This window comes from Theobroma cacao, chromosome 9 (genome assembly GCF_000208745.1).
Source record: "Theobroma cacao cultivar B97-61/B2 chromosome 9, Criollo_cocoa_genome_V2, whole genome shotgun sequence".
Classification (NCBI taxonomy): Eukaryota; Viridiplantae; Streptophyta; class Magnoliopsida; order Malvales; family Malvaceae; genus Theobroma; species Theobroma cacao.
In genome coordinates, this window is record NC_030858.1 from 3,594,747 (window position 1) to 3,618,911 (window position 24,165).

The 24,165-nt window shown below is 36.0% G+C and overlaps 3 protein-coding genes and 1 non-coding gene across 7 annotated transcripts; 1 reads left to right on the forward strand and 3 right to left on the reverse strand.

Annotated features, from left to right (window-relative positions):
- On the forward strand, positions 1,034-9,539 carry LOC18588217 (phosphoinositide phosphatase SAC3). 4 transcript variants are annotated; one of them, XM_018127897.1, is made up of 17 exons: positions 1,034-1,652; positions 1,838-2,042; positions 2,135-2,300; positions 2,560-2,782; positions 2,917-2,993; positions 3,176-3,363; positions 3,464-3,561; positions 3,842-3,975; positions 4,128-4,256; positions 4,654-5,017; positions 5,617-5,738; positions 6,024-6,134; positions 6,927-7,118; positions 7,469-7,645; positions 7,954-8,039; positions 8,183-8,294; positions 8,764-9,539. In XM_018127897.1, exons 1-16 carry the CDS (start codon positions 1,542-1,544, stop codon positions 8,290-8,292), a joined length of 2,493 nt encoding a protein of 830 aa, XP_017983386.1. In that variant the 5' UTR covers positions 1,034-1,541; the 3' UTR covers positions 8,293-8,294; positions 8,764-9,539. The 4 variants fall into 4 exon arrangements, with proteins under 4 accessions (XP_017983386.1, XP_017983385.1, XP_007012539.2 ...); XM_018127896.1 differs by having other exon boundaries at positions 1,035-1,652; positions 8,173-8,294; XM_007012477.2 differs by lacking the exon at positions 7,954-8,039 and having other exon boundaries at positions 1,035-1,652; positions 8,173-8,294.
- On the reverse strand, positions 10,309-10,380 carry TRNAP-UGG. Its single transcript has one exon. It is a non-coding gene; the product is annotated as a tRNA-Pro (tRNA).
- Positions 10,810-14,253, reverse strand: LOC18588218 (eukaryotic translation initiation factor 3 subunit K). The gene is made up of 8 exons (XM_007012480.2): positions 13,938-14,253; positions 13,235-13,291; positions 12,905-12,955; positions 12,732-12,794; positions 12,081-12,131; positions 11,938-12,004; positions 11,373-11,455; positions 10,810-11,261 (listed from the first exon to the last, which is right to left on the reverse strand). The coding sequence occupies exons 1-8, from the start codon at positions 14,067-14,069 to the stop codon at positions 11,058-11,060; spliced, it is 708 nt and encodes a 235-aa protein (XP_007012542.2). The 5' UTR covers positions 14,070-14,253; the 3' UTR covers positions 10,810-11,057.
- Positions 14,666-19,845, reverse strand: LOC18588219 (kinesin-like protein KIN-7B). The gene is made up of 14 exons (XM_018126467.1): positions 19,600-19,845; positions 19,323-19,412; positions 19,133-19,233; positions 18,941-19,054; positions 18,761-18,842; positions 18,532-18,599; positions 17,855-17,914; positions 17,646-17,770; positions 17,236-17,434; positions 16,692-16,829; positions 16,517-16,606; positions 15,533-16,441; positions 15,106-15,413; positions 14,666-14,993 (listed from the first exon to the last, which is right to left on the reverse strand). Exons 1-14 carry the CDS (start codon positions 19,826-19,828, stop codon positions 14,666-14,668), a joined length of 2,841 nt encoding a protein of 946 aa, XP_017981956.1. The 5' UTR covers positions 19,829-19,845.

Consider the following 24,165-nt stretch of genomic DNA (forward strand, 5'->3'; position numbering starts at 1 on the left):
TCACAACTATCATTTATTTATTTACATTAATACTAGTTTTACAAAAAAAAAAAAGTGAAAATTTTTGCATGCATATTTGGCAAAATTTGGTACAAGCGGGTGATGGTACACACCACACAGCCAAGAAAGTCAAATTGAAAGAACCGCTTTTTGAGTCCAATTGAGTTGAGCCGGGTCACATGCTTTTGGTGGTTACACCTCGCATAAAGCTAATAAAATCTGCTCATTCAGCCACGTCACCCATCTTTTTATTGTCACCAAATTACCAACTCCAATTCAACTGCAGACCAATCCTCCAAGCCCAAAGGAAAGCAGGCAAGCTAGCTTTGCCAAAACCATACTTAAACCATCTTTCAACCATTTTTATTAACCCTAATAATTACCACTTTAACTGTGCTTATTTTGCAAGTAGTTAAATATATGATAAATTAAAATGTTTAATGTATCATTTAATTCTCTCAAAGATTTTGTGATCTTTAAGCATTGGCAATGCTTATTTACAAAAAAAAGAGGTGAAAATAATTGACTCATCATTTTTAACACATGTTGTGTTCCCATTGTGAAGCAATAGAACTATTCCAAGATATAAATAAGGCTGTTAACCGACTAATTGAGTCGGTCTCATAAATTAATCAACCTAGGTCAGCGGAGAAAAATCAAATCAAATCCCCATATAATTGCCCAACAGATGTTAATTAAAAAAAAGAAATAATATTCATATACCATAAGGTAAATATAATATGTGGATGTAGCGATCACCGAAGTTTGTGGTTTTCATTTGTTCTTCTTTGGATCTGAAGAAGAAGAGAGAGAACTCCCTTTTTTCCGTTTTTCTTTTTCTTTTTTTTTCTTATTATATCTTAAAACACGACATCATCATCATCAAAAAAACATTTCAACAACAACAAAAACAAAAAAACAGCTGCAATAAAGCTAAGCAACAATAACATCATCAATAATATTAGCATAGCAGCTATCTTTCCGTCTCAAAATTTTTTTTCTCGAACCTGCGAAAATCTATTTTATTTTTATTTTTATTTTACGCTCGATCTTCTCTTCTCGCTGCGCAAAATAAAAGCACGATTTACTTGCTTTTATTTTTGTAAAATAAATATAATTTTTTTATTTATTTGATCTTTATAATTCCGGTTGTAATTGAAGAAGATCACGAATTCTCACGCGTTTGGGAAAGTTTGGGAAAATTTCGGGTTTCGCATTTGTTTTTGTTTGGTCGTGAATGGAAAGATAGTCGGAACTGGAATAAGGAGAGGTAAAAAGTATATAGCTGAGTTTCCATTTCATTTCGAAGATGCTGTATTTGAAGCAGCCAAACTCCATTTTATGCAAAGGAGGAGCGATTGTGATTTGGCAAGAATAAGGTAATTCCGGAATAAGTTTTGTATATTTTCTCTCAAACGGAAACAAGAAATTAAAGAAAAAAATCCGTCCTTAGTGCATGCTCTTTTGATAAATTCCCTGAGCCTGGGGCTCGGGGAGATCTGAAGCCAGAAATTGAAGACGAAAAAAATAAAAAGCTTATCATGGAATCATCCGCAGCAGAAAATTGTAATGATGTTAACAATAATGAGAGCTCCTCCCAATCTCAAACTTCTACGTGTATGCAGAAATTCAGACTCTACGAAACTCGATCGGTACTTCTTCTTTTACTTCTATTTTCATTTTATTATTCTTTCTGTTCACTTTGATCTCATTAGTTTTTGTTGTTAATAACTTAATTTAGATGTAATTTTACTTAAAATAGCATTGCTTTAATTTTGAACTATTAAATTCAGTGGCTAAATTTTATTGACTGGTAGCATTGTGATATTGTGTACAGAACTTTTATATGATTGGAAGGGATAAGAGTAGAACTTATTGGAGAGTGTTAAAGATTGACCGGCTTGATCCTACTGAGCTCAACATTCGCGAAGATTCTACCTCATATACGGAGGGTGAATGTTTTGAATTGTTGAGGCGAATACATGAAGGAAATAAATCCACTGGTGGATTGAAATTCGTTACGGTCTGTTATGGAATTGTCGGTACGGATGATGAAAATTTTGTAATGACTTTTTTAGGGGACTATTAATGTATGTAAATGCTTAGCTAATTATATAATTTTCTTGTGTTTTAGGATTTATTAAATTTTTGGGGCCTTACTATATGCTGCTTATTACAAAACGAAGACAGATTGGTGCAATTTGTGGTCACAATGTCTATGCGGTTTCAAAGTGTGAGATGATTCCCCTCCCAAATTCAACTGTTAACTCAAGCCTTGCTGACTCTAAGAATGAGAACAGGTCTTCTTCTATTCTGTATGCTAATATACTTTGTCTACTGCTAGGAAGTCATGAATGTTATGCAGAAAGATGTTCTGTTCTGTTCTGTGATTAGTAGAAAGCTACTGGCATGTGATTTTGTCTCTCTATGCTGGTTGTTGAGCCCTTTGGAATGTCTTTCTTAGCTTCCTTTGTTTTCATTTCTTAAAGCTAAGCATTTTTTCTGCTATGCATTTCATGAGTTTATAATGTGATATTAATTGTTTCATTTTTTATTTAGATACAAGAAGCTCCTATGCACTGTGGATCTTACACAGAACTTCTTCTTTAGCTATTCATACCATGTAATGTGTAGTCTTCAAGAAAACTTGTATAATAGTGAACCAGACCAGGTTGCTTATGAAACCATGTTTGTTTGGAATGAGTTCCTGACCCGAGGGATCCGCAATCACCTTCAGAATACTCTATGGACGGTTGCATTGGTGTATGGCTTCTTTCAGCAGGTTAAGGATGGTTGCTCATTTGAAGTTATCATTACCTTTTTTATATTTTTTACCAGTTCTGTTGTGGTCAATAGATGGATGGTTACTATTTCTTTGCAAGCTTCATAGTTTGACATCGGGCTATATGAATGTAGGCCACACTTTCTGTATCTGGACGGGATTTCAAACTTACGCTCATTGCGAGACGATCCCGTCACTATGCAGGTACCAGGTAAGAATGCTGTCCCCCATTAGCAGGGAAAAAGCTTAGTTTATTGTTATTGTTGTTGTTGTACCTTGTGAGATGAAATCAAACTTGGTTACCCTTACTACTATTCTTATTGTCTGTAATATGGTTATGGAAGGTTAAGGTTTAAACTTCTTGTTTTAATCTGCATCTGATTTTGCATTTAGGTATCTGAAACGAGGAGTAGATGAAAAAGGCAGAGTAGCCAATGATGTTGAGACAGAGCAGATTGTCTTTGAGGATGTCCCTGATGGGCTTCCCACACAAATAACTTCCATTGTCCAGAACCGAGGCTCAATCCCACTCTTTTGGTCACAAGAAACCTCACGATTGAATATTAAACCAGATATCATACGTAAGTGCTTGTAATCTATTAGAGCACTGCAAGTGTTGCTACGGGCATTTTTCTTTTGTTCAAAAAAATAAAAGCACTGATCCTTTGTCTCTTTATTCAGTGTCAAAGAAGGACCAAAATTATGAAGCAACCAGACTTCATTTCGAAAATCTTGTCGAGAGATATGGCAAGCCTATAATTATTTTGAATTTGATTAAGGTAAGTTTAATAATATCACCCTGTATCCCTTTTAGGTCTTTCTACTTGCCTTCATCAGTTTCTTTAGAATCAAGCTGTTCCATCTTTTTGTTTTCTTTTATTATTTCATAAGCTGCTATATTTAATAAAGATATTGCATGCGGTAGAAAATCTTGAAATAGTACCATTTCTTCAGGAACAGAGAGGGGAGTTGGGTTGGGGAGTTTGTAGATGTAGCTTCTATGATATGACTGATTTGATAATCAGATTCTATATATGATTGCCTTTGTGTGATGAGCAGACACAAGAGAAGAAGCCTCGAGAATCCATTCTTCGTCAAGAGTTTGCAAATGCAATTGATTTTATCAATAAAGATTTGTCGAAAGAGAATCAATTGAGGTTCCTTCACTGGGATCTGCACAAACATTCTCGGGGGTATATGTCTTAAACTTGTTATTTTGTTCCCTAACTTGTGTGTTATTCCTTTCTCCCCCACTCTATCCCTTCCTCTTTGCTCTTTGGTGTTAATTTATTTTTAGTTTTATATTTTGATTCCTAACCAGCACAACTGTTTTTGTTCCTTACAGAAAAGCGACAAATGTTTTACTCTTTTTGGGCAAAATGGCTGCATATGTATTAACGCTAACAGATTTTTTTTATTGTCGGGTGACATCAGCCTTGAGACCTGAGGAGTGCATGGCATGGCCTTATTCTGAGTAAGTTTGTCATATTTCAACAACTACATGTTTCATATATGAAATGTTTGTAAATATGGTTGTAATTAGCTTTTTATTTGCAATTTTTTGGTGTGGAAAAGTACTTTAACCTACCAAGACATCTTTTTAGATAGGGAATGTAGTCCAGATACCAAACACAATCTCTCTTTCTTCTCACTTACATTTTTTAACCCCTTCATGGGTTAGGATTTCAAATTTGCAACGTGTTAGATTCTTGCATTAGAGGAATGCTTACTTTGGAATTTTTATCTTATAGTAATGTAATTTTGGTGGGATTTTAATAAGGCCATGGTAAAAATATTGATCATTAGTATTTTGCTATTTGCTATTTGCTGTTAGTTGAAAATGATGTTTTGGTTCTGAAAATATGATGCAGGAATATCGGTGATGGTGACATGTCACCCACAAAATATTGCAACAATGTTAATGAGGATGCTAACAGATTAGAGGGGAATTATTCTGGAGATAATAATGTTGCTAATGGAAATCATTCTGTCAAGCCTCCCACAATCCAAAGAGGTGTGCTCAGGACCAACTGTATAGACTGTCTGGATCGCACAAATGTTGCGCAGTATGCATATGGATTGGCTGCTCTTGGACACCAGCTTCATGCTTTAGGGATTAAAGATACCACAGAGATAGACCTAGATGATCCTTTGGCAGATGAATTAATGGATTTGTATGAGAGAATGGGTGACACACTTGCACACCAATATGGTGGCTCAGCAGCTCATCATAAGGTAATTCCAACTTGTGATGCTACTTGCAACCATATGCAATTTCCGAAGTTGGAATAGAGTGGGCTTCTTTACATTTTGTCTTCGGTTTGTATTTTTCTTCTTCTTTTTGGTTGAAGCTGCCAATGCCAAATATATATGTTTAAGATTTATTAGCGGTGAATTTGGAAATTCGCATCATTGATATAGGCTTATCTAAGTTGGGTTTTGTTATTTCTAGAATTTAATCAAGAACCATATTGTTAACAAATTTCGATAGAAATAAGGTTGTTCCTTTTCTTAGAGATCAAAACTCCTGATATTTGAACTTGTTAATTTAATCTTTAATGCATTCTATGCTACATGCATTTTCTTTTTTTGACTTGAGATTGAGAAATTATGGTAGGCATAATCTGACTTCACTTGATTTGAAACAACCTTTGAGAATTTTATGCGATTGTGATGTCTGTACTCTGAGAAGCAATGGGCAATGAGGGCAATATAGTTAATTTCATTGTTACTCAAGACATTCATTCCGGTACCATACTTCTGTTGCCTGTCAAAGGTTAGTTCTAAATCCAATCCTTAGTCAGTTAACTTTCTCTTCTTTTATATTTATGCAGATATTCTCCGAGAGAAGGGGTCACTGGAGAGCAGCAACCCAGTCCCAGGAGTTCTTTAGAACTCTTCAACGATATTATAGCAATGCATATATGGATGCAGAGAAACAAGATGCAATTAATGTGTAAGTTTCAGTCTTGTGTTTGTATTACTTCTTGGGTGGAAATTGATGGCTGCCTCGCATAACACTGAATGGTTTTGGAGTTTCCTGTTTTACAAGTTTGAAGTATATACGAATTTGGCCTTTTTGGGTTAATACATCCAATGCTGCATTGGAATAAAAGGGTCACATTTTTCCTTTGTTTGGAATTTAGTCAGTTTGACATTTCTTTTGTAATTTTCTTCAATTCATTTATTAAATATGTGCTATTAAGATCTGAAGTGATTTTTTGATAACACCTTTGTGCAGATTCCTTGGGCATTTCCAGCCCCAGCCTGGTAAACCTGCACTTTGGGAGTTGGGTTCAGATCAGCATTATAGGGGAAGAAATGGGCTAACAATTGTGGATGAAGATGGAAGGTATCTTTCAAAAGAAAATCTTGAACTTTATTGACTGGGCATAAAATTGTAACTAGAAATATCCTCCATTCTTTGTTCTTTGGGAACCACAGCTATATCAATATGCTTCTTGTAGTTTCTAGATTTGAATGCTCAACTTTCTCATTAATTAGGAAATTTTTGTTATATGGACTTGATCTGAGTTTTGACAGTAAGCCGGTATGAGCAGCCCATTGAACTTGTGAGAATGCACAGCCAAACAGTAATGTGGTACCTCTAGTATAGATGTTTCATCATTAACTTTGTGGTCTTGGGGAATGGAGATGGATCAAGTTTGAATTTTTTTTTTTTCCTGAAGGAGTCTTTTCTTCATTAATGCCTCTGTATTGGACTTTGGTGGAATAGATTGGTTAGACTTGCTGTTGTGTTTAATTGGTTTTACATTCCTACTAATATTTCTCATTAAAGTTTTAATTTGTCAAAACAAATGGAGTTCGTGGCACTAAGAGTTAGATGGTACTCTTGTCTGCAGCATGACTCTGTGTTGCTTGGGTCTTCAATTTTGGCAGACAAAGTCTTATGATTCCTGTTCACAGTTTTACATTCTTGATCTGACATAATGAATTAATAGGTGATATGTGGATATGGTGCTGAAATATCAACATTTTATTTGCACTTATTTTTCTTCTTTATTTTGGTTTTGATTTTATGTTTAGTCATCTGAATATTTTTGCTTACTTTTTTTTATGTTGTCTCTTGGGAAGAGGATTTTGCTGCTGCTTATCTCTTCACTATCTTATCCTTAATTTGCAGGTCGCTTTTCAAAAGATCCTTTTCTGATGGAAACATTCTTCGTCAAACGGGGTCACCTATGTCAGCCACAAATGACAAGCAAGAGAAATTTACCAATTCAACTTTGCCTGACCGATCACAGGGAGGAAGTAATGGCCTTTCAGATTCATCACCTGAGATATCAACTTGTGAAAGTGATATATCATATTCAAGGTTCATTGCTTTCCATTCTCATTGTTGCATGTCCTTCCCTGCTTGCTGTGTCATCTGTTTCTAATTGATGGGACATCTATCTATTCTCCATAAAATGTTAGGAGATGAGATGGAATCTGCAGTTTCATTCGCATTGATCTTTTAATCTTTATTATCTACATGTTTGGCCAAGCTACTGTTTTGTATCAATGCTTTCATAAATTTAATTTTTGGTTAAATATTGCTGTGTGAATCAGCTGTTGGAACCATATGTTTCACGGTTTAACATAATTAATGGATCTCATGTAGCATATTACATTCATCATCATATTAAATATCTTGATGAGGCTATCTTCAAATTCTTTGTGAAGGTGTACGCCCTCAATGCCTCGAAGGCAGCTGTTTGGAGACATGCAAAGAGATCACTGTCTTGAAACTGATCACATTTTCTTCTATGAACATGGGGATGCATTCAATTGCTCTAACTTTGTTGACCTAGACTGGCTTTCATCATCCGGAAATTCGTGCGAGGATGAACCATTTGAGAGGTAATTTTTTGTTTACTGTATTTCATGGATGTTCTAAAGCTCAACCTTGAAGGCTGCATTAGCATGAGATGTTCTCGTAACAAATGCATACACTTTTAGCTATATGGTATTTTCTGTTTTTACACTTGTCTGTCAAGTGATTGTCTCATGTACTGTAGGTTAAAAGTGCTACTAACTTAAAAAATGAAGTTATTTATGTTATTATTTGGAATTGAACCTGCCCTTCCCCAATCCCATAACATAGTTGTCATTGAAGATAGGGCTCAGTTACAATCTCTTGATGTACTAAGAAAAGTATCTTGAAATAGTAGTGCAATAACCGCCAACAAGGTTGTACAAACACAGAAAGGGTGCTGCTCTTTCACAACTTGTTCTGTAAGGTTGTACATGGAAGGTAAGGATAGAAATTCTGCATTTTTGAGAGTAATGAGCCGGTTTTCTCAATTTCTTTTAATCTCTATAAGATCATGGGATAAATTGCATAAATAATAAATGAGAGTAAAAATACGATTCAGTCATTGTCGTAGTTATTTGCAGGTCATCAGTCCTTACGAGCTCTCCAGTTGCTGGACTTTCATCGGAGAATGTTGTCAATGGAATTTTGGGAGAAACAACCCCATCCTCTAGCGAATATGGATCAAGTATGAAGGTTGGTACTTGTAGTGCTGGTAGAAAGTTCTTGTGATCTTACTTTTATGGTTATATTTTAGTATAAACTATATATAGATCTTATCATTGAAAAAAAACAGACACTATATATAGATCAAATTTTTGTTATCAACTCAATCTAACTATAATAGTTTTACATCTGATGCTGCTGAGACTGTCTGTCTCATTTCGTGCTTACTGATTCTTTAATAAAACTCTAAACAAAATTTTATTCTTTCCTGAAGAGTAAGTTGGTGCTTGCACTCTATTTACCATTTTTGCAGTATATCATAATATGATGTTCAGAAATTAGAGAGCAATCAATGGTGGAAAAGACTAAGAAAAACATGTTAGATGTGATAGAAAAATATTTTACTCACGACGGATAACTCTTTGGAACCTAGAAAGTGCAGCTATGAGTTTGCCCCATGCACAAGGTAATGGCTAACCCTTGTTGTATATTTATGTAGGGAAGGCAGCAGACAGGAACTGAGCTATCCTTTGCTAATTCGCAGAATTCGAATGTCCTCGAGGAATTCTCTGATAGTTTTGTGCAGTGGGTAAACCATGGAGAGATGCTTTGCCATTAAAGTTTTGCTTGTTTTCCTCAATTTGATGGCATATATGCCCATGGCTCTATCGATTCAATCTGCTGAAACTGATGCAATCCATCAACTAGGCCAATCTAGGTAGCAAAAAATCAGGGGAGAAGCGGAAGAAGCATTTGTACTGGCACTCTTATGTAAGATATCTACAAGCAGTCGTTTTGGCCCCCATGTATGACTACGGCATTGATTCCTTGTTGAAAAAGCCTCAACCAGAAACTGATACTCGTACAAAAGAGTAAATAGTCAACAGTTTTAAAAAAAAAAATTATTCTTTTTTTTGGAGCTCATCCTTTTTTCTAATTCCTTCATCGGACGTCGTAGGCTTCAGTATTGTAAATATTTTCTTCCTCAGCTTTTCTAAGAGCTCCACTTGTAGGATTTCAGGTCATTGATTCTTTCATTTCCTTTCAAGTTTATCCAGACGTTGCAGTTTAAAAGTATTTGGAGGAATGACCAGTGTTAGGACTCGTGTTCCCTTTATTTTTCAGCCGTGTTTTATTTTTTAAGCCTTGTTTCAATAGTGGGGTTTTCTTTTGTGGTCTATTATAAGTAGCGTAAAACCTTCTAGGCAGTGGCTTAGCCTTAATTACTTAATGGTTGCCAGCTTATTTTAAGATCATCTCTTCCATTTTCTATTATCTAATGCCCCGAAGAGTAGATTTTTGGAATTGATGCTTCTACAGTATATAGTTTTTGGAAAGGTATTGATGCTCCTATATAACATGTAATGTTAGTAATAATTGTTAACTTGCCTCTTTTTCCAGCACATTCCTTCAACACATAACTGTTACTAATTTGGAACAAAAATTATCGGTACAACATATGACTACTCTAAGAAAAGAAATACTCTTCTTCCAAATTAGTTACCAATTCGAGTTGGACTCCTATTGGGATGTGATTTTCACAGTGTTCAATTGACAGCCTCTTCATCCTCAGTTATTCAATTTGTGAACAAGTTTCCATCTTTCCTAGTACTGAAACAGAGCGCCGATCCAATATAGAACAAGATAAGACTAGCTTTTCGTAATAAAGGTCCGTTCCTGGTTACTTTCTAGACTTAAATGGCCCACAAGGCTAGATAGTTCAGCCGAGTGGAGTTAAGTTTCTGGTGCCTGCCCGGGTGCCCCAGGGTCATTCTTTTGGCTTGCTGGTTCAAGGTCGTACTCTCAGGGCTAGCACCTAGCAGTCAGCACCCGTGACCTCCAAAAGTACAAGTGGAGTAACTATTTCATTCTGTTGTCATGTGAAGACTCGACTTACAATAGCCAGGCATTTTTATGATGACTTTATCAAGGATCTGCGCTTTTTGTCGTATTGTCTGTTGATAGGACCAGAATGAAAAGATTAAAAAAACATTTGTATTTATCTTTATTTTCCTACAACAAATGACAAAAAATCCACAAGACGGGGGCGTTCCGAGAATCGAACTCGGGACCTCTCGCACCCAAAGCGAGAATCATACCACTAGACCAAACGCCCGCCTTTGATTTGCACATGTGGCCACCAACTTACCACTACAAAACTCAAAGAAATCTAAATAGTTCAAACTCTCGCGATTCCCAGAGTTGCAATACTTCATTCGGATTTCAACCTGAAAGTATTACCACTGTGGCCTACAAAATGTTCTATGTTCCATTCCTAATCCTTGTTTGTAACAGTAATATCCCTGTTAAATATTTACTAGAACTGCCGACCTCAGTCTTCTGCTAAAATTTTCCATCTCATTTAATTGATGTGCAATCAAGCAATTCACAAATAATTTTTAACATTTAAAGAGAAGAGAAAAGATAGTGCTGTGATAGAGAATGGACATCGGCCACTCGAAATTCACATGGTAAGTAAATCAACTACTTTTAGTTATAAACTTGTACCTCTCGGAAGGCTTTGCTCATAGACAAGTAGAACATATTAAGAGAAATTTTCAGGAGAGGCTGGCTCACTGCATGATAAATAATAAATAACTATATTCTGATGAGTGATAAAAGAAAACTAAAGAAAAGAAAATTTTTGAGATAAAAGTTGACAAGTCTATCCTAAAATAGTTTGTTGCTTGTTCTATATCCAAGATAAAAACAAAAAGCAAGGGTGGCAGCATGCCAGCATCATTGAAACATATAAGGGAAATAACTCTGAAAATTCTTCGTCCCTAGAGGAGGTTAGCCAAGAATGGGGAAAATACGGGTGATGTGCTCCAATGGAACGCTATCAGCGGCGCTTTTCTTCAGCTCAGGATGATTAAATTCGTTCCGAGGTAAGATTATTAGTTGACCCCTGCCATGACCCTTCTCAAGAATCCAACCACTGTTGGCTGCCTGGTGTTCAAGGAATTTATCCAAGGACAAACCTTCAATGTTAATAGCCTGTCACACACCCAAACCAAAGCAAAAGTTCATATGTATAACCAATAATGAAGATAGATGGTCAAATCACAACAACATGAATTGCATATGGAACAAATGATCTCTAAATACCTCAGCAAGTACAGGTCTAGGAATCTTTTGATAAGTCAGAGAAAGGACATGAATTGCATATGTCTGGATTGCTTGCTCAAAACCTGGCATTCAATCATCTGGTAAACCACACACTTAAAAGGCACAAACGAATATGTGCATCATACACAACAGAGGAGCAATAAAAGAACAATGTCTTCGTAAATGACAATAGTTAACAGCCAGACTATCCAATTGTTACCATAACAAAAATAGAGGATCAGATGTTGTCTTCAGAGCAGCAAAAACAAGACACATGTCCTCAACTACACCCATGTATAAATTTATCAGACAAACATAAAAATCCTGCACTCAATGCCCCAGTGGAAAAGGGCCAGAAGTCTAACTAATGAATACCCACCAGTCCAAGCACTAGTTTATCTCAATTTACAATGTATACATGTTCCATGGTAAAGGAACCTCTGTACATTTCTCAGTAAAATTCACATTTTGCAGTAATTCTTAAAAACCGGTAATGTTCATCCATTCAAATGAAAAATGCAGACATTAAATACATAAAAGTCATAACATCAGAGCTTATTATTACCTGGCACAGCCTCAACTATATGACGACTTTTAGCTGCTTCATCCCAGAACTGGCGAAATCTTCCTGTCTGCAAATGACATAGGTAGAATGAAATGATCCATCCCATTACTGTTCATGAATTAGTGAAGAGAACAAATACATACCTCCAGATAATGGGAGAGAACAATCAGTGTCTTGAACTGCTCCTCCATTTGCTGATATCACATACAAAGAATTACTTAGAATAACACAATCATACTTACTGTTGGCCAAAATGTTTTTCTGCTAAATATGGAATGATGAAATAGAAAACAAAGAAGAATTTGCAGATTTTACAATTATGATCTCTTTGACGCATGAATGTGCTTACATAAATAGTTCTCATGTGCATGTATGTGCAAACATACTTAAAATGTCAACCATTTAACTTATCATAACTTACTTTCAGTAGACATAGGCAGGACTTATGCACTGCTAAAGAACATAGAAGAAATTTTCAAGTTTAACAAAGAAAATGTACCTTTATATTACTGCAATGATTAAAGACTTAAAATGACACAAGAATTTAGTAAACTCTTTTGGATAAGGACAATCAATTATTTCCCAATTTTCTTTGATTACATGTTTGTAATTCACATGTGAGTACCTCGCCTCTCGGAAGGTCTAGACTGTCATAATTTAACACAAAACTTGATGAAGCCCAAGACCCAAGGCCAGCAGCCTATGCCAATGCTCATTCAAACATGCTTAATTGCTGATGTTTAAATGTAGTTGAAACGAAAAGCTAAAAGGAAAATATACTGTGAGAATGATACCAGTCGCTCCGGAATCAAAAAGAGACAAAGGCTGAAATCTGGAGCTGGCATTGCCATAAGGGCCTGCACAAAAGTAGTCGGGTGGGAACGAGGAAACAAAGCATTAGAAACACATATCACACTAATAAATTGATCCATAATTCTAATTTGATAGAGGAAGGGCCTAAACATACCTTAACCAAAATGCGAGCAACAATTTGGGTGCTCATACGCTCAGGCTCAAACTATAGGGACAAAAAAACTTTCATATTAGAAACAATTGAAAAACTTACAAGTTTTTTTAACCTGAATTACATTATATCTTTCTCCTTCTTAAGACAGGATAAACTAGAAATAATAACCAGTATGAAACTAAAAATGCAAATAATACATTATACAGTATAAAGAGCCACATTCAACTAGAATAGAGACCTCGGTGTTCTCTCACTTCCATTCTATCTCTCACATACAGACAGACACACATACACTAACAAACAAGACAGAAGAAGAGAGAATGACCACACCTGGTATAGGCGAAGAAGGCAGAGATTAGCATCCAGACTGTATGTTTGCGATGAGACCTATTAAACATAAAAGTTGTTATCATTTTAGCAACTTCCACTATATGTGAGTGTGTTCTTTTCCCACTTCTAATTTAAAACTCGTTTCTCACTCAAGTATAAAAACGAATTTAAGGGGCTTGCCCAAATAAGTTACATTCCACCATTAAAAGATAAAGCATCATTACAGACATCCTACTAGGTTCACAGCAGGAGGATCCAAACAAAAAGTCAAAGATTTTATCAAACTTATGAAGGATTTCATAACAATTCAGTCTAACCGCAAATATAAGAAGCTGTTCGTTATTGAATGGTCCAAATGTTCTAGTCCAGATATTACTGCATGTATATTAAGATTCTTCACCAATAACGATAATAGTCACATTACAGGCCCCTTCAACATTACCCATTAATTAAATGTACAAAAATCCATAGAAAAGACTAAAGAAGCAAGCATATTTAGGTCGCCATAATGCCAGCATCCATCCAAATCAAAGCCGAATCGGACTTCATCCAACCAAATATAAGACCCAAAATCCGAGATGCTCGAAACTTTTATATCAAACGAATTAAAAAACCACTTTTTAAAAAGAAAAAACTATAAATTTATCCAAATGGGGAAAATTTATAACTGAAACAACTGATTGGTGTTAACAGAAAAAGGAACCTGCTCGTTAACATAGTTCTCGAGATCGGGGAGGATGTCGGGATTGTAAGGATTAACGGCCACAAGCTGCTCCACTGTGTAAGAAACCTGTTGCTGCTGTTGCTGTTGCTGTTTTGGAGTTTCTCTTCCCATTTTTCGGTTGGCTTCTTTGTCTAACTGTTACGTTCGCAAAAGGGATAGCTTGGCTTGTTTCTCAGGTTCAGCAACGGCAATCCAGAGAGAGGAAGAGTGCGAGCGAGCAAGCGAGAGAAAGGGTTTAATTAGGGTAAAGGTTAAGCCTTTGCAGCTTGGCACTTTCATCAACGAAATAGGTAAAAATACTCTTATACCCCCTCCATTTTTTCTTTTGCCAAGGTATACCCTTTCATTTATGTATCTTTCTAAAACCAAAATAAAAAGGAATTTAAAAAAAAAAAAAGCAGCAAAACAAAACATAAAACCCATAATCTAAAATTTTAGATATTTCATAAGAGTGTGTTGCAATGGTTGAGAGAATTCCAATTCAATAAGTAAAAAGATTTGTGGATAATTTAGGAACATACATCAACCCTAGGATGGAAAATTTTTACAAGAAAATTCTAACCATTTTCTACCACAATTTTTCGATTTCCAAGGTAAATTTACAAAGGGGAGATGTCAGCAGAGGTTCTATGTCAGCTAGTTTGACAAAATAATCCTATTTTATCAAAATATAACAAAGAATGAATAGGAGTAAACATGATTGTTGTTTACAAATGCAAGAGATTTGAAATCAAATTCCACCCCATCCATGACTTCTTATCACAAGGGTTAACAAAATTGAGCTCGAACATCTCCTTGCTGATATGTTCACCAGACTCGCAAAAGCCTACAAGTTTGGCGACGATTTCTGCACTCTCCTGCACGTGTTGCATGTTCAAAGGGTCTGTCCATAACTTGTTAACCAGCTGCAACCTCCTCTGCTTTCCTACTGGTGGAACTTCCCATTTCATGTAGAGTATCTCTCTTTCCTCTGCTGACAGTTTGGAGCTCACCCTCTTAGCTAGATACTCTCTTTCTTGCTTAAGTGCCCTGATACTGCATTCAACACCAAGAAACAACATGATCTTTCAGATGAAGAGAAATCCCACAAAAAAAAAACATAGAAAATAGAAAATCATGGATAAACCTTTATAAGAACATGACTAACCTTGATGCGACTGAACCTGCAGGTTCATCGCCTAAAAGTGCTGGGCTTGCATTGCCAAGCTCTGCAAAGTGCTGCTCCAACCATGTTAACCTTCGAAGCTCAACCTCCATATATATCTGATCAGCTGGGTCTCCTCTGAACAACAAATAAAACTGCGTACGATGTATAATTGAAACATGGCACAAGTGCCATAACATGACAATCTGCTTCCTCTGATCCTCAAACACTAGATGCCATGGCAAGGGAGATTGAAGAATACGGTCTGTCTCATCAGTTCCAGCTTCATTTGATTCTTCCAGTTCCAACACCTAAGCAAAGGTGGAATAAGGGAAGATTTTCAACCAAAAATATCAATTTCAAGACATTTGCTAGTACTCAACATAAGTACAAAAAAAAAAAAAAACTAAAGATGCCAGACAGTTTTCACCTGGCAAACCAGAAGCTGCTTTTGATATTGTAGCTTTGCCACCCGTTCTTTCAACTCAGTGACATAAGCTCTAATGCTGCGTATGTTCTCCTCAGCTGCATTCTTGAACATCCTCTGCATTTTCTTCACATCAACTGAGTTGGTTTGCCTTGTAGAGGGAGTTCCCTCTCTTGATGAGGCGTGTTTATCATCAGCCTTTGGAGGAGTAGTTTTAAATCTGCCAGGCGATCTATGGCTGCGAGAGACCATTTCATTATCCTCAGGGGCCTTGTTCTCAATCTCATATTCCATTGTCTTTCGGGAAGAAGATAATGGCGAGCATGGAGCCCGTATTATGTTTTGCATGTTTGCACTATTGTTCAACGTGAAAGGAAGAATTTTCTTCTTCTTCAATTGGGTCTTGAACTCTGGCGTCTCTTCACCATTTGAAAGATTTGAAACCAACATGTCTATAGATTTCTGAACATTCTCAAGCTTCTTCTCTAGCGATGCAATAGTGCTGCCTTGAGAGTTCAACCGAGTGATCTCTTCTTTCAAGTTGGTCCCATCCCCAATCACAATATCTTCAGGAATGGAGCTAGCTGCTTGCATGTCCTTAATTTCGGAGAGCATCTTTGCTATTGTTTCAGCAGTTTCTTGATTCCCAAATTTGTGAGAGGCAACTTCCTTATGTAGTACTTCAAGTGCCCGATTTGCTTCCTCGCCAAGCTGCCTCTGTCGCTGCTCAAGTTTTCGAATTTCATGAACAAGCATGGATGGATCTGTCGAGGTGGCTGACTGCCTTAGTGTTGAATGTCTTCCAATTGTTTTCCTAGGCCGAGCATCTGGAGCACCTGGAACTGGCTCATTGTCAACAGAAAACGAGAGACATCTGACTACTTGGCCAGAAGGACCACCTTGGTTCAATCCCTGAAAACATAATAAGATGAGAGTTAGAAAATGACAGAACTGAAAATAGATACCATAGTTAGCTAATATGTTTACCTTTTGTACCTTGCGTGCTTTTCTTTCTTGTTCTAATTGGGATTGTGCAGTGTCTCTCTGGCGCTTTAACTCTTCCATTTCCCTCACCATCTAGAAAGAAAAACATAATCCCTGTTAGAAAACAACTCCTATAAAGAAGAGTTGTTTTTCTGCTTTCTCTATGAAACATGTATACCTCCTGGATTTTCAATTCCTTTTCCATCAATAAAGATTTTAAGCATGAAGCAGAAGAAGGCTCTGGACTTCGTAGCTCTGCTTCAAGCCTTGCTACTTCCTTCTGTAAATGCTTTACTAACCTTTTGTCTGCAATAACCTGTAAAGAAAGCTCACAAAAATAATAAAGAAGTTTGTAAGACTTATATCTGAGTAATTAGAATGAAGAGCAGAATCTGCTGTGCGAACAGCATAATACTTAGTGACAACATTAAAATTGTATAATTATTTGGCACATCAGACAAACATATATCTGATGTATGTATGAGCATGCTTTGAACATGCAACTCTAGAGAATACTTTCAGAAGTCACAAAACCTAATCCAGTTCCTTTGGTAACCAGATAATCCCCCTTGAACAAATACGGGCTATCTGCCACTCTTTGCTCTAGGAGTTGAAACCCACATGTGGAGGAGGTTCCACCATAAAATTAACTTCAACAGTCCATTTTTACAACATAGAGAAATTGGAATATACTAATTGTGTTAGTTATCTATTTATCTTACCATGTTTACTTGGGCATTGTTGGTAACTTCCTTTGCGCTAGTTGCAAAAGAGAGAGTATTCCTAGTTTGCTCTACATGACTTAAAGCTGGACTGATGGTACATAAAATTGCTGTTCGAGCATTTCCCCCAAGTGAGTTCTGCAGTATTCGTGTAAGTTTCGAATCTCTATACGGTATGTGACCACTTCTCTTTCCACCACTGCACACAAAAAAACACGAAGTAAACCAAGATTCTCATGAACTCCAATTTCCCACAAAAAATTATACATTTAAGGTTTCTAACATTACTTCTTGTTGATGTGAAGAGTTATTCATTGGCATACAAACATGACATAAAAGTAAATTTTTTTCTTGAAATAATTTCTTGATTCTACAACTGCATGCAGAAGCCCAAGATGAATTTAGCTCACCTGAGCTTTCTAATCACTGTTGTGAGTGTCAACAAGCTGCGGTTAATATGGCTACCTTCTTTCAATCTTGCACCATCAGCATTTGTTTGAGAGACACGTTCACTTCCTGCGAGGTCCACAAGATTCTGCAATATGGTGTCTTGGTCAAACTAACCATACATAGTTTACGATCAAGGATGTAAAACAACGCAAAAAATTATTGAACATACCAAACTTGCTAAGAAAGACTTCACACATTCTGAATTTTCCCGAAGGCTACTCTCAATGGTCTGCAAACAATGATCCAAGCAGTGTAAGGTTTTCGCCTTACTCATGGAATATGAACTGGGAATATAGTACTTGTGCACAAATAAAACCAACAAAACAGTGGCTCATAGTTGTGATTCAAAACAAACCACAGACAAATGTGCAAGTGTGTAGGTATCAGAGAGAGAGCTCATTAGTTGATTAAAAGACAAATCTAAAAGAACAACTTTGTATCTCTAGCACTTCTAGATAGTTTATGAGAAGTCTTAATCAATTATGAATCAAGTTGCTTGCTACTTGTGTCAGCAAGCTAATACGAATAAATGAGAATTCACGAATACTTTTGTCAATAGGGAGGTAGAGTGAACAAAATGAATGCAGAAAAAGATAGCCTTCTTTGTGCAACCCTCAGGCGCATATAAAACGTAAAACTTGGAAAAGAAAGAAAACAGATGGACCAAGCATTGGAATAAACAGATTAGTTACTAGTGCTCTATATACATTCTTTACCAATGCAAACAAAGGAAAAAGAAAAAAACTATTGCAATGCACAGGGAAGGTTACCTACTTAACTCAAACAGAATGCAGCCACTAATAGAATTTGAAATGAATTGAGAAAAAAGAAACAGTTCTGTCTTACCAGCCTGATAATCTGATGTGACCTTGAGCTTTTATCGTTCAAAGCCGTTTCTCCCACCTGCCTTTGTGCTGCAGAGTTTGTTAAGTACAAAATGTTATTGATTATACAAGTGCTAAGTTATTTAAAGATAAATTATGAGTGAGCCCAAAATATTGATGTAGGAAGATATATGAGCTAAACTAATAAGACTAACCAGGGAAATAATTGCATCTCATAATTATAAATTTACCTTCACAAATGCCAATTAAGTGCTTCAAATGTTGGCTGTCCTTGACGACTTCTTCAACAAGTTTTTCAACGATGGTACCTTTCTGTATTTTACAAAACAAAATTTCAAAATGGAAACTGTTAAAATTTCAAAAGTCTTTATTGTCAAAATAAAGAAGCGAAAAGAAGCTCCATTGTATACCTCAGGATCGTCCAAAAGTCTCAAGCAACCAGAATCACGATTCAAAAGGTCTACAACAGTCTCGTTGTATATCTCCAGTGCAGAAAATTTTAAGACAAAGTCTCTCTCCTGTGTCTGAGAGATTGAAATACATAAGCATGATGACAGGAGCAAATCCCAACACAACAATTTATTTATCAAATAGTAACTTACATTTTTTATGTGTTCAAAGATGTCCTTAACAGCATTTTCAGTGATTCCTCTCATGGTAAATGTCTTCCCACTACTTGTCTGCCCGTATGCAAAAATTGTTGCTGTGCAAGGAAGAAATTGTTCACACCGTTTTTAAATTTTACTCCAATGGGAAAAGAAAATAAAAAAGGAATACAAAAAGAAATCTAACCATTAATTCCTGTGAGAGCAGATAAGGCAACATCCTTGGCCCCTTCTTCATAAGCCTTTCTAGTAGAGCATGATGGATCAAAAACTCTATCTGCCATATATTAGTCATTTTAGTCAAAATTAGTAAGAACACTAATAAAAGAAATTTAATAATCATTTCTTTAATTCCTCATTAGCCATCAACTAACATTAGTAAAATATAACATTCATTAACCCCAAAGCTAGTGAACCATAGATCATTGAAGATCACAACAAATTTACAGTAATGTGAGAGATACCAAAACTGTAGTGCGTGGCGGGGCGTTCATGATTTGGATGCTTGAAATGGATGCTATGGTCATCGACACAATTCCAAGCAATAAGATCATACATTGTTTGTTCTCTCCGGCTTAGCGGCCGCATCCGAACAGTCACCAGAATCTTCTCCTCCCGAGTCTTGAGACCTCCCGGGGTCGCCGCCGGTGTCCTTGGTATCTTACACAATGGCGTGGCTGGTGTCCCAACCATCTTTTTGATAAACTCAGTTCAATTTCCTGCTTTAAAATTAAATAGAATCAGCTTAAAGAACTTCAAGAATCTATCTAAGTTTTACCAAGAAAAAAATAGATCAGCATTAAATAACAGTGAAATCAAACTTGCATCAATTGGGAAAAAATTATTTCTTTTTTACATGATTTTATTTTCTTTCCTTGATTGCCATTTTCACTTTAAAGCTAACTTTTTTAAAACCACCCAACAAAAATTCACCTGAAAATTTTGCAAGAAATAAAAAAAATAACAGCAAAAGAATGGAAAGAATAGTGAGTAACTTACAGCGAAAGTCCAATTCTTTTCAAAACTTCAGTTCTTGAAGGCCGCAGGGGAAAATAAAGATTCAACAAATGCGGAGAAATACGACGTCGTAACAACAGTCCAAATCAAAGTTCATTAGGGTTTCTCCAGTAAACCTGAGTTTTTGGGGAGGAATAATAATTTTGCATTTGTTTGTTTCGAGGGAAAAAGATGAAGAAGAGAGGAGGAGGAAGAAGGAAGAGAACGTAACGGATACTTCTGTTTCTTTTTTTAGCATTATTAATTTTTTTTAATATTTTTTTCCGTTCTGTGCGCGCACCTGATAGGGGCAAGTATAAATTTGAACTGGTGGGGTCCGTTTCCTTTGGGACCGCAGGTGGAGCCCCCTTTTTCACATGCTCCCTTCTTTCAAACAGAACCATTCACAAAAGTTGGACGCCTTTGAGCCCACCAGAATAACGCAGAGGCCCAAATTTCAATTTATGGCCTCAAGTCTCAAAAGTCTATGGGATTGATCCTTAATCACTTTCAGAGTCAAATTTAAGGCCCAAATTTCACGTGGAAGTCTCGAGTTTGAAGTTCTTTACGTGTAAAGCAATTGAGGTGGTGAATGATTGACAATTTTTACAGAAATGTAAACAAGAGAGGCCCATACGTTTGGAGATACTGTGAGAATAAAGGGTTCTTTGTGCGTTTTATTACCAGACAGAATATGCTTTAGCTAAAAAACATAGGTGCAATGCAAGGAAAGAGAGATTCACGGAAGAAGAAAAGAAAAAAAAAAGTAAAAAGTATTTTTGTTTGTATGGTTTTTTGTGGTTTAGAAGGAAGAAACTTGTTGAGTATACAAACGTGTGGATTGGGGATTTTCTATATTTTTGAAACATGTCCTCTTCCAAATATGGTAGAATCGAAAGGAAAAACAAAACAAAGACGCATCCCATGGTCAATTCTTTCTTCTTATACGTTATTTGCGTGGCGATTGGCAAACGAGTGAAGGGACAACTAAATTTTTCTTTTCCCCTTCGTCGCACAAATTAATGGTGGGAATCTCCCTTTATTCTTTCCCCGAAACTTTTGGTTCCCCTTTTGTTTCACCTCATGCTATAATTCACAAGTTTTGGTAAAAGAGCTCAATCCTATCTCTCGCTTATAGTTCTCGTATTAAAAGCTCAAAGATACATTCCATTGAACTAGTAAACTAGTAACCAACATATTGTTTCGGCTTGGAACCTCTTCAATCATGAACATCGATAAACACAACACGTGGAAAAAAATGTAGGAAATTCTAAACTTTCACCCAAAGAAATAGGATATTCTTTAAAGCCTTGCCCCAATAAGAAATGGAATATGATCCGGAACTAGAACTTGAGAGAACGGCATGAGTGCCACGTGGCAAAGCTTTCCCTAGAGTCAAGTTACTTTGGGCTTTTTCATTATCAAAGCCAGCCCACGTAGCCAAAATTATGGACTAATTCATCGTGGGGTCCAATTATTACTATAGTTAACGAAATATACTAATCAAGCTGCTTGATAGAGAATGAGCACTCAACTGCTTGATAGAGAATGAACAGTCTCTTTCGAATTAAATCTAGTTGACCCCATCTGAAAAAAGGCTGAGGAACAATTTGCTTTCAATAAATGTCAAATCTTAATCCAAAACTCACATCTGAACCGTTCAATGTGGCAACAGAGAGAGAGGGGAAGGTTAAATATCTACCATAAAACAACGTGCTAGGGGGGGGACGGTGAGAGTTCAGAGTTGAGACCCTCGTGTCTTATCACCAAAGGGCACATGCGACTTATGTAAAAGCAACGGCTTATATTTGAATGGGAGAAGGTTCATCAATAGAAAAATGAAAATTGTTTTGAGATAAGAATTACCTAATCATAATGAGATATAGACAAAGAGACTTTACCGATTATATCAATCAAAATCAATGTGGAATATCAATGAAGAATTTTTTAGTTGACAGCCCAGCTGATTATTGAATAACTTAGCAAAGTGTCAGAGCGTCAAATTTCTATTCTTGAACGGCATAGAATTAAAGGGAAATCAAATCTTCATTTATATGATTTTTTTTTTTTTTTTTTTTTGGGTTTTTGGATGGGAGATTTCATTAAAATCAGATTGGCGTATTATCCCTTCTTGTCTCCTTTTAGATTGCTCATATGCCTATGAGACTGACACTTCGATGCTTGGTATGGCACGGTTAAGGGTCATACTGTCTCACATTAGGGAAGATCCATGATATATGTGATAAGGGCGTCCCTTTATTAATCTTTTGGTCTCCCCTGCCTGCAATGTTTGGAACAAATGTTGTTGTTTTTTACCAAAAATCAAAAGAGTCTTTGAAGGAGATATGTGCAAAAGGCTCAATATATTCCAGGCTATCAAGAAGAAAACAAACAACTGAAGAGAGAGCCAGAAAGCATAGTCTCAGATGTAACGATAACAAGAAAAAAATATGACGTTTGATGAGAGAGGTCCCAAATTTTCGCCTTCAAGTCAGAGGGTTTAGCCCCACCGAACCCATGGGTGTGTAACCATGCATGCAAGCCAGCACAAAAGATTAGACCCACACCTACAAGATTAAATCCGCCTCAAAAAAAATTCAATTTTAATATGTAATAATTTGATTTCAAATCTCCAAATTTCATCAAAAATCCAAAAAAAAAAAAGGGAAAAACCTGCATGTAAAACACATTGAAATTTGATTTATGCAAGTTGAGCTGATAATCTTTTCTGAAAAGAAAGCTGGCACCCCACCTTAGATTTAAACCCTACTCCCTCGAACCACAATTTAAAGACAACAACAACCCAACAATAGTAAGTTCAGCGATCTAACTCCCAACAACAAAAGCAGGAAATGTACAATCAATGGGAGAGATATCGGTGACGCTTGGAGTGTAAGAAAAGTCATTAACCAAAATTTAACAAAAGCCATCATTTGAGATCTCTGACCCACAAACCATCAAAACAGCCACCCACTGATTTTTTTTTTTTTAATCTTCTTCTTCTTCCTCCTTTCCTCCTCTAGCTGATCAGTCATGGTGATCTTTTTATATGATGCCGAGGTTATTATGTAATTAATGAATGGAACTCAATGACCTAACATTTCTTTCATGAGGCATAGACAGAAATTTCACTTGAACAGAAAGCTCGTTTGTTTGTATGATGAACCCATCTTTCATGCGTCAACAGCACGCAAAAACCCATAAGCTTTGACCTTAAAACAATAAAAAAGTATGCATTTTTCTTCTGTTTGCTTTGTTTAATTAATTGATTTTTTTCAATCTGTTCTGATAACATTTTGTAATATCCCTACACTTTATTGCATTCTCCAATACGAATTATTTAATTCTCTAATCTTAAATGGCATGATGCCATGATGAAATGGAATATGATATCACAAAAAAAAAAGTTATTTACTATGCCCTATATTAAAACTGAGGAAATTTTATCTATGTCTAGTTTATATAATTTGTAATAAGAAATTAGCAATGGCATGATTGTCGCCGTCAGCATTAGTAATTTAGTGGTGGCATGCGAATGTAGTGGGATCGAATGGAGACAAAAAGCAGGAAACTACTCTTGTTCTTCCTACACATATTACTATATATTGAAAAATGAAAGTAAATTTATAACTATTGTGGTCATTTCTAAGTCAAACTTTTCACTATTTGCACCTTCACATTTCAATAAATCCAAAAATATGTACATCATGCATGATCATGCTTTGTAAATGGAGTTTGATTTAAAAAGTAGGACTTCTCCTTAAACGGTTCAATATCATGGGGGACCACTACCCCAATCCCTTAGTTTTACTTGAATAGCACATTTGGTTCACGGAATAAAATAGCTATTACGTGAGAATAGAATAGAATAGAATAAGTATTACGTAGTTTCGTATAATGAATAGAATAGAGTATGAATAATTATTATGATTTATTACAGTGTTTGATTGGTAACAATAACTTTGAAATAAGAAATGAATAGAAAATAAAAGATAAAATATTCTTTATTTATATATATGATATACTTATATATT

Bases quoted from the DNA above. Each gene is read 5' to 3' on its own strand.
- LOC18588217 (XM_018127896.1), top strand. From the start codon at position 1,542: ATGGAATCATCCGCAGCAGAAAATTGTAATGATGTTAACAATAATGAG. The intron at 3,976-4,127 runs GTATATGTCTTA...TGTTCCTTACAG, and splicing joins CTGCACAAACATTCTCGGGG to AAAAGCGACAAATGTTTTAC. The intron at 6,135-6,926 runs GTATCTTTCAAA...CTTAATTTGCAG, and splicing joins ATTGTGGATGAAGATGGAAG to GTCGCTTTTCAAAAGATCCT.
- LOC18588218 (XM_007012480.2), bottom strand. From the start codon at position 14,069: ATGGGAAGAGAAACTCCAAAACAGCAACAGCAACAGCAGCAACAGGTT. The intron at 12,005-12,080 runs GTATGTATTTGT...TGTCATTTGCAG, and splicing joins TTCTCTCCCATTATCTGGAG to ACAGGAAGATTTCGCCAGTT. The intron at 11,456-11,937 runs GTAATAATAAGC...ATTGAATGCCAG, and splicing joins TATAGTTGAGGCTGTGCCAG to GTTTTGAGCAAGCAATCCAG.
- LOC18588219 (XM_018126467.1), bottom strand. From the start codon at position 19,828: ATGGTTGGGACACCAGCCACGCCATTGTGTAAGATACCAAGGACACCG. The intron at 19,413-19,599 runs GTATCTCTCACA...AATATATGGCAG, and splicing joins CGCCACGCACTACAGTTTTG to ATAGAGTTTTTGATCCATCA. The intron at 17,435-17,645 runs GTGAGCTAAATT...TTTTGTGTGCAG, and splicing joins ACAGTGATTAGAAAGCTCAG to TGGTGGAAAGAGAAGTGGTC.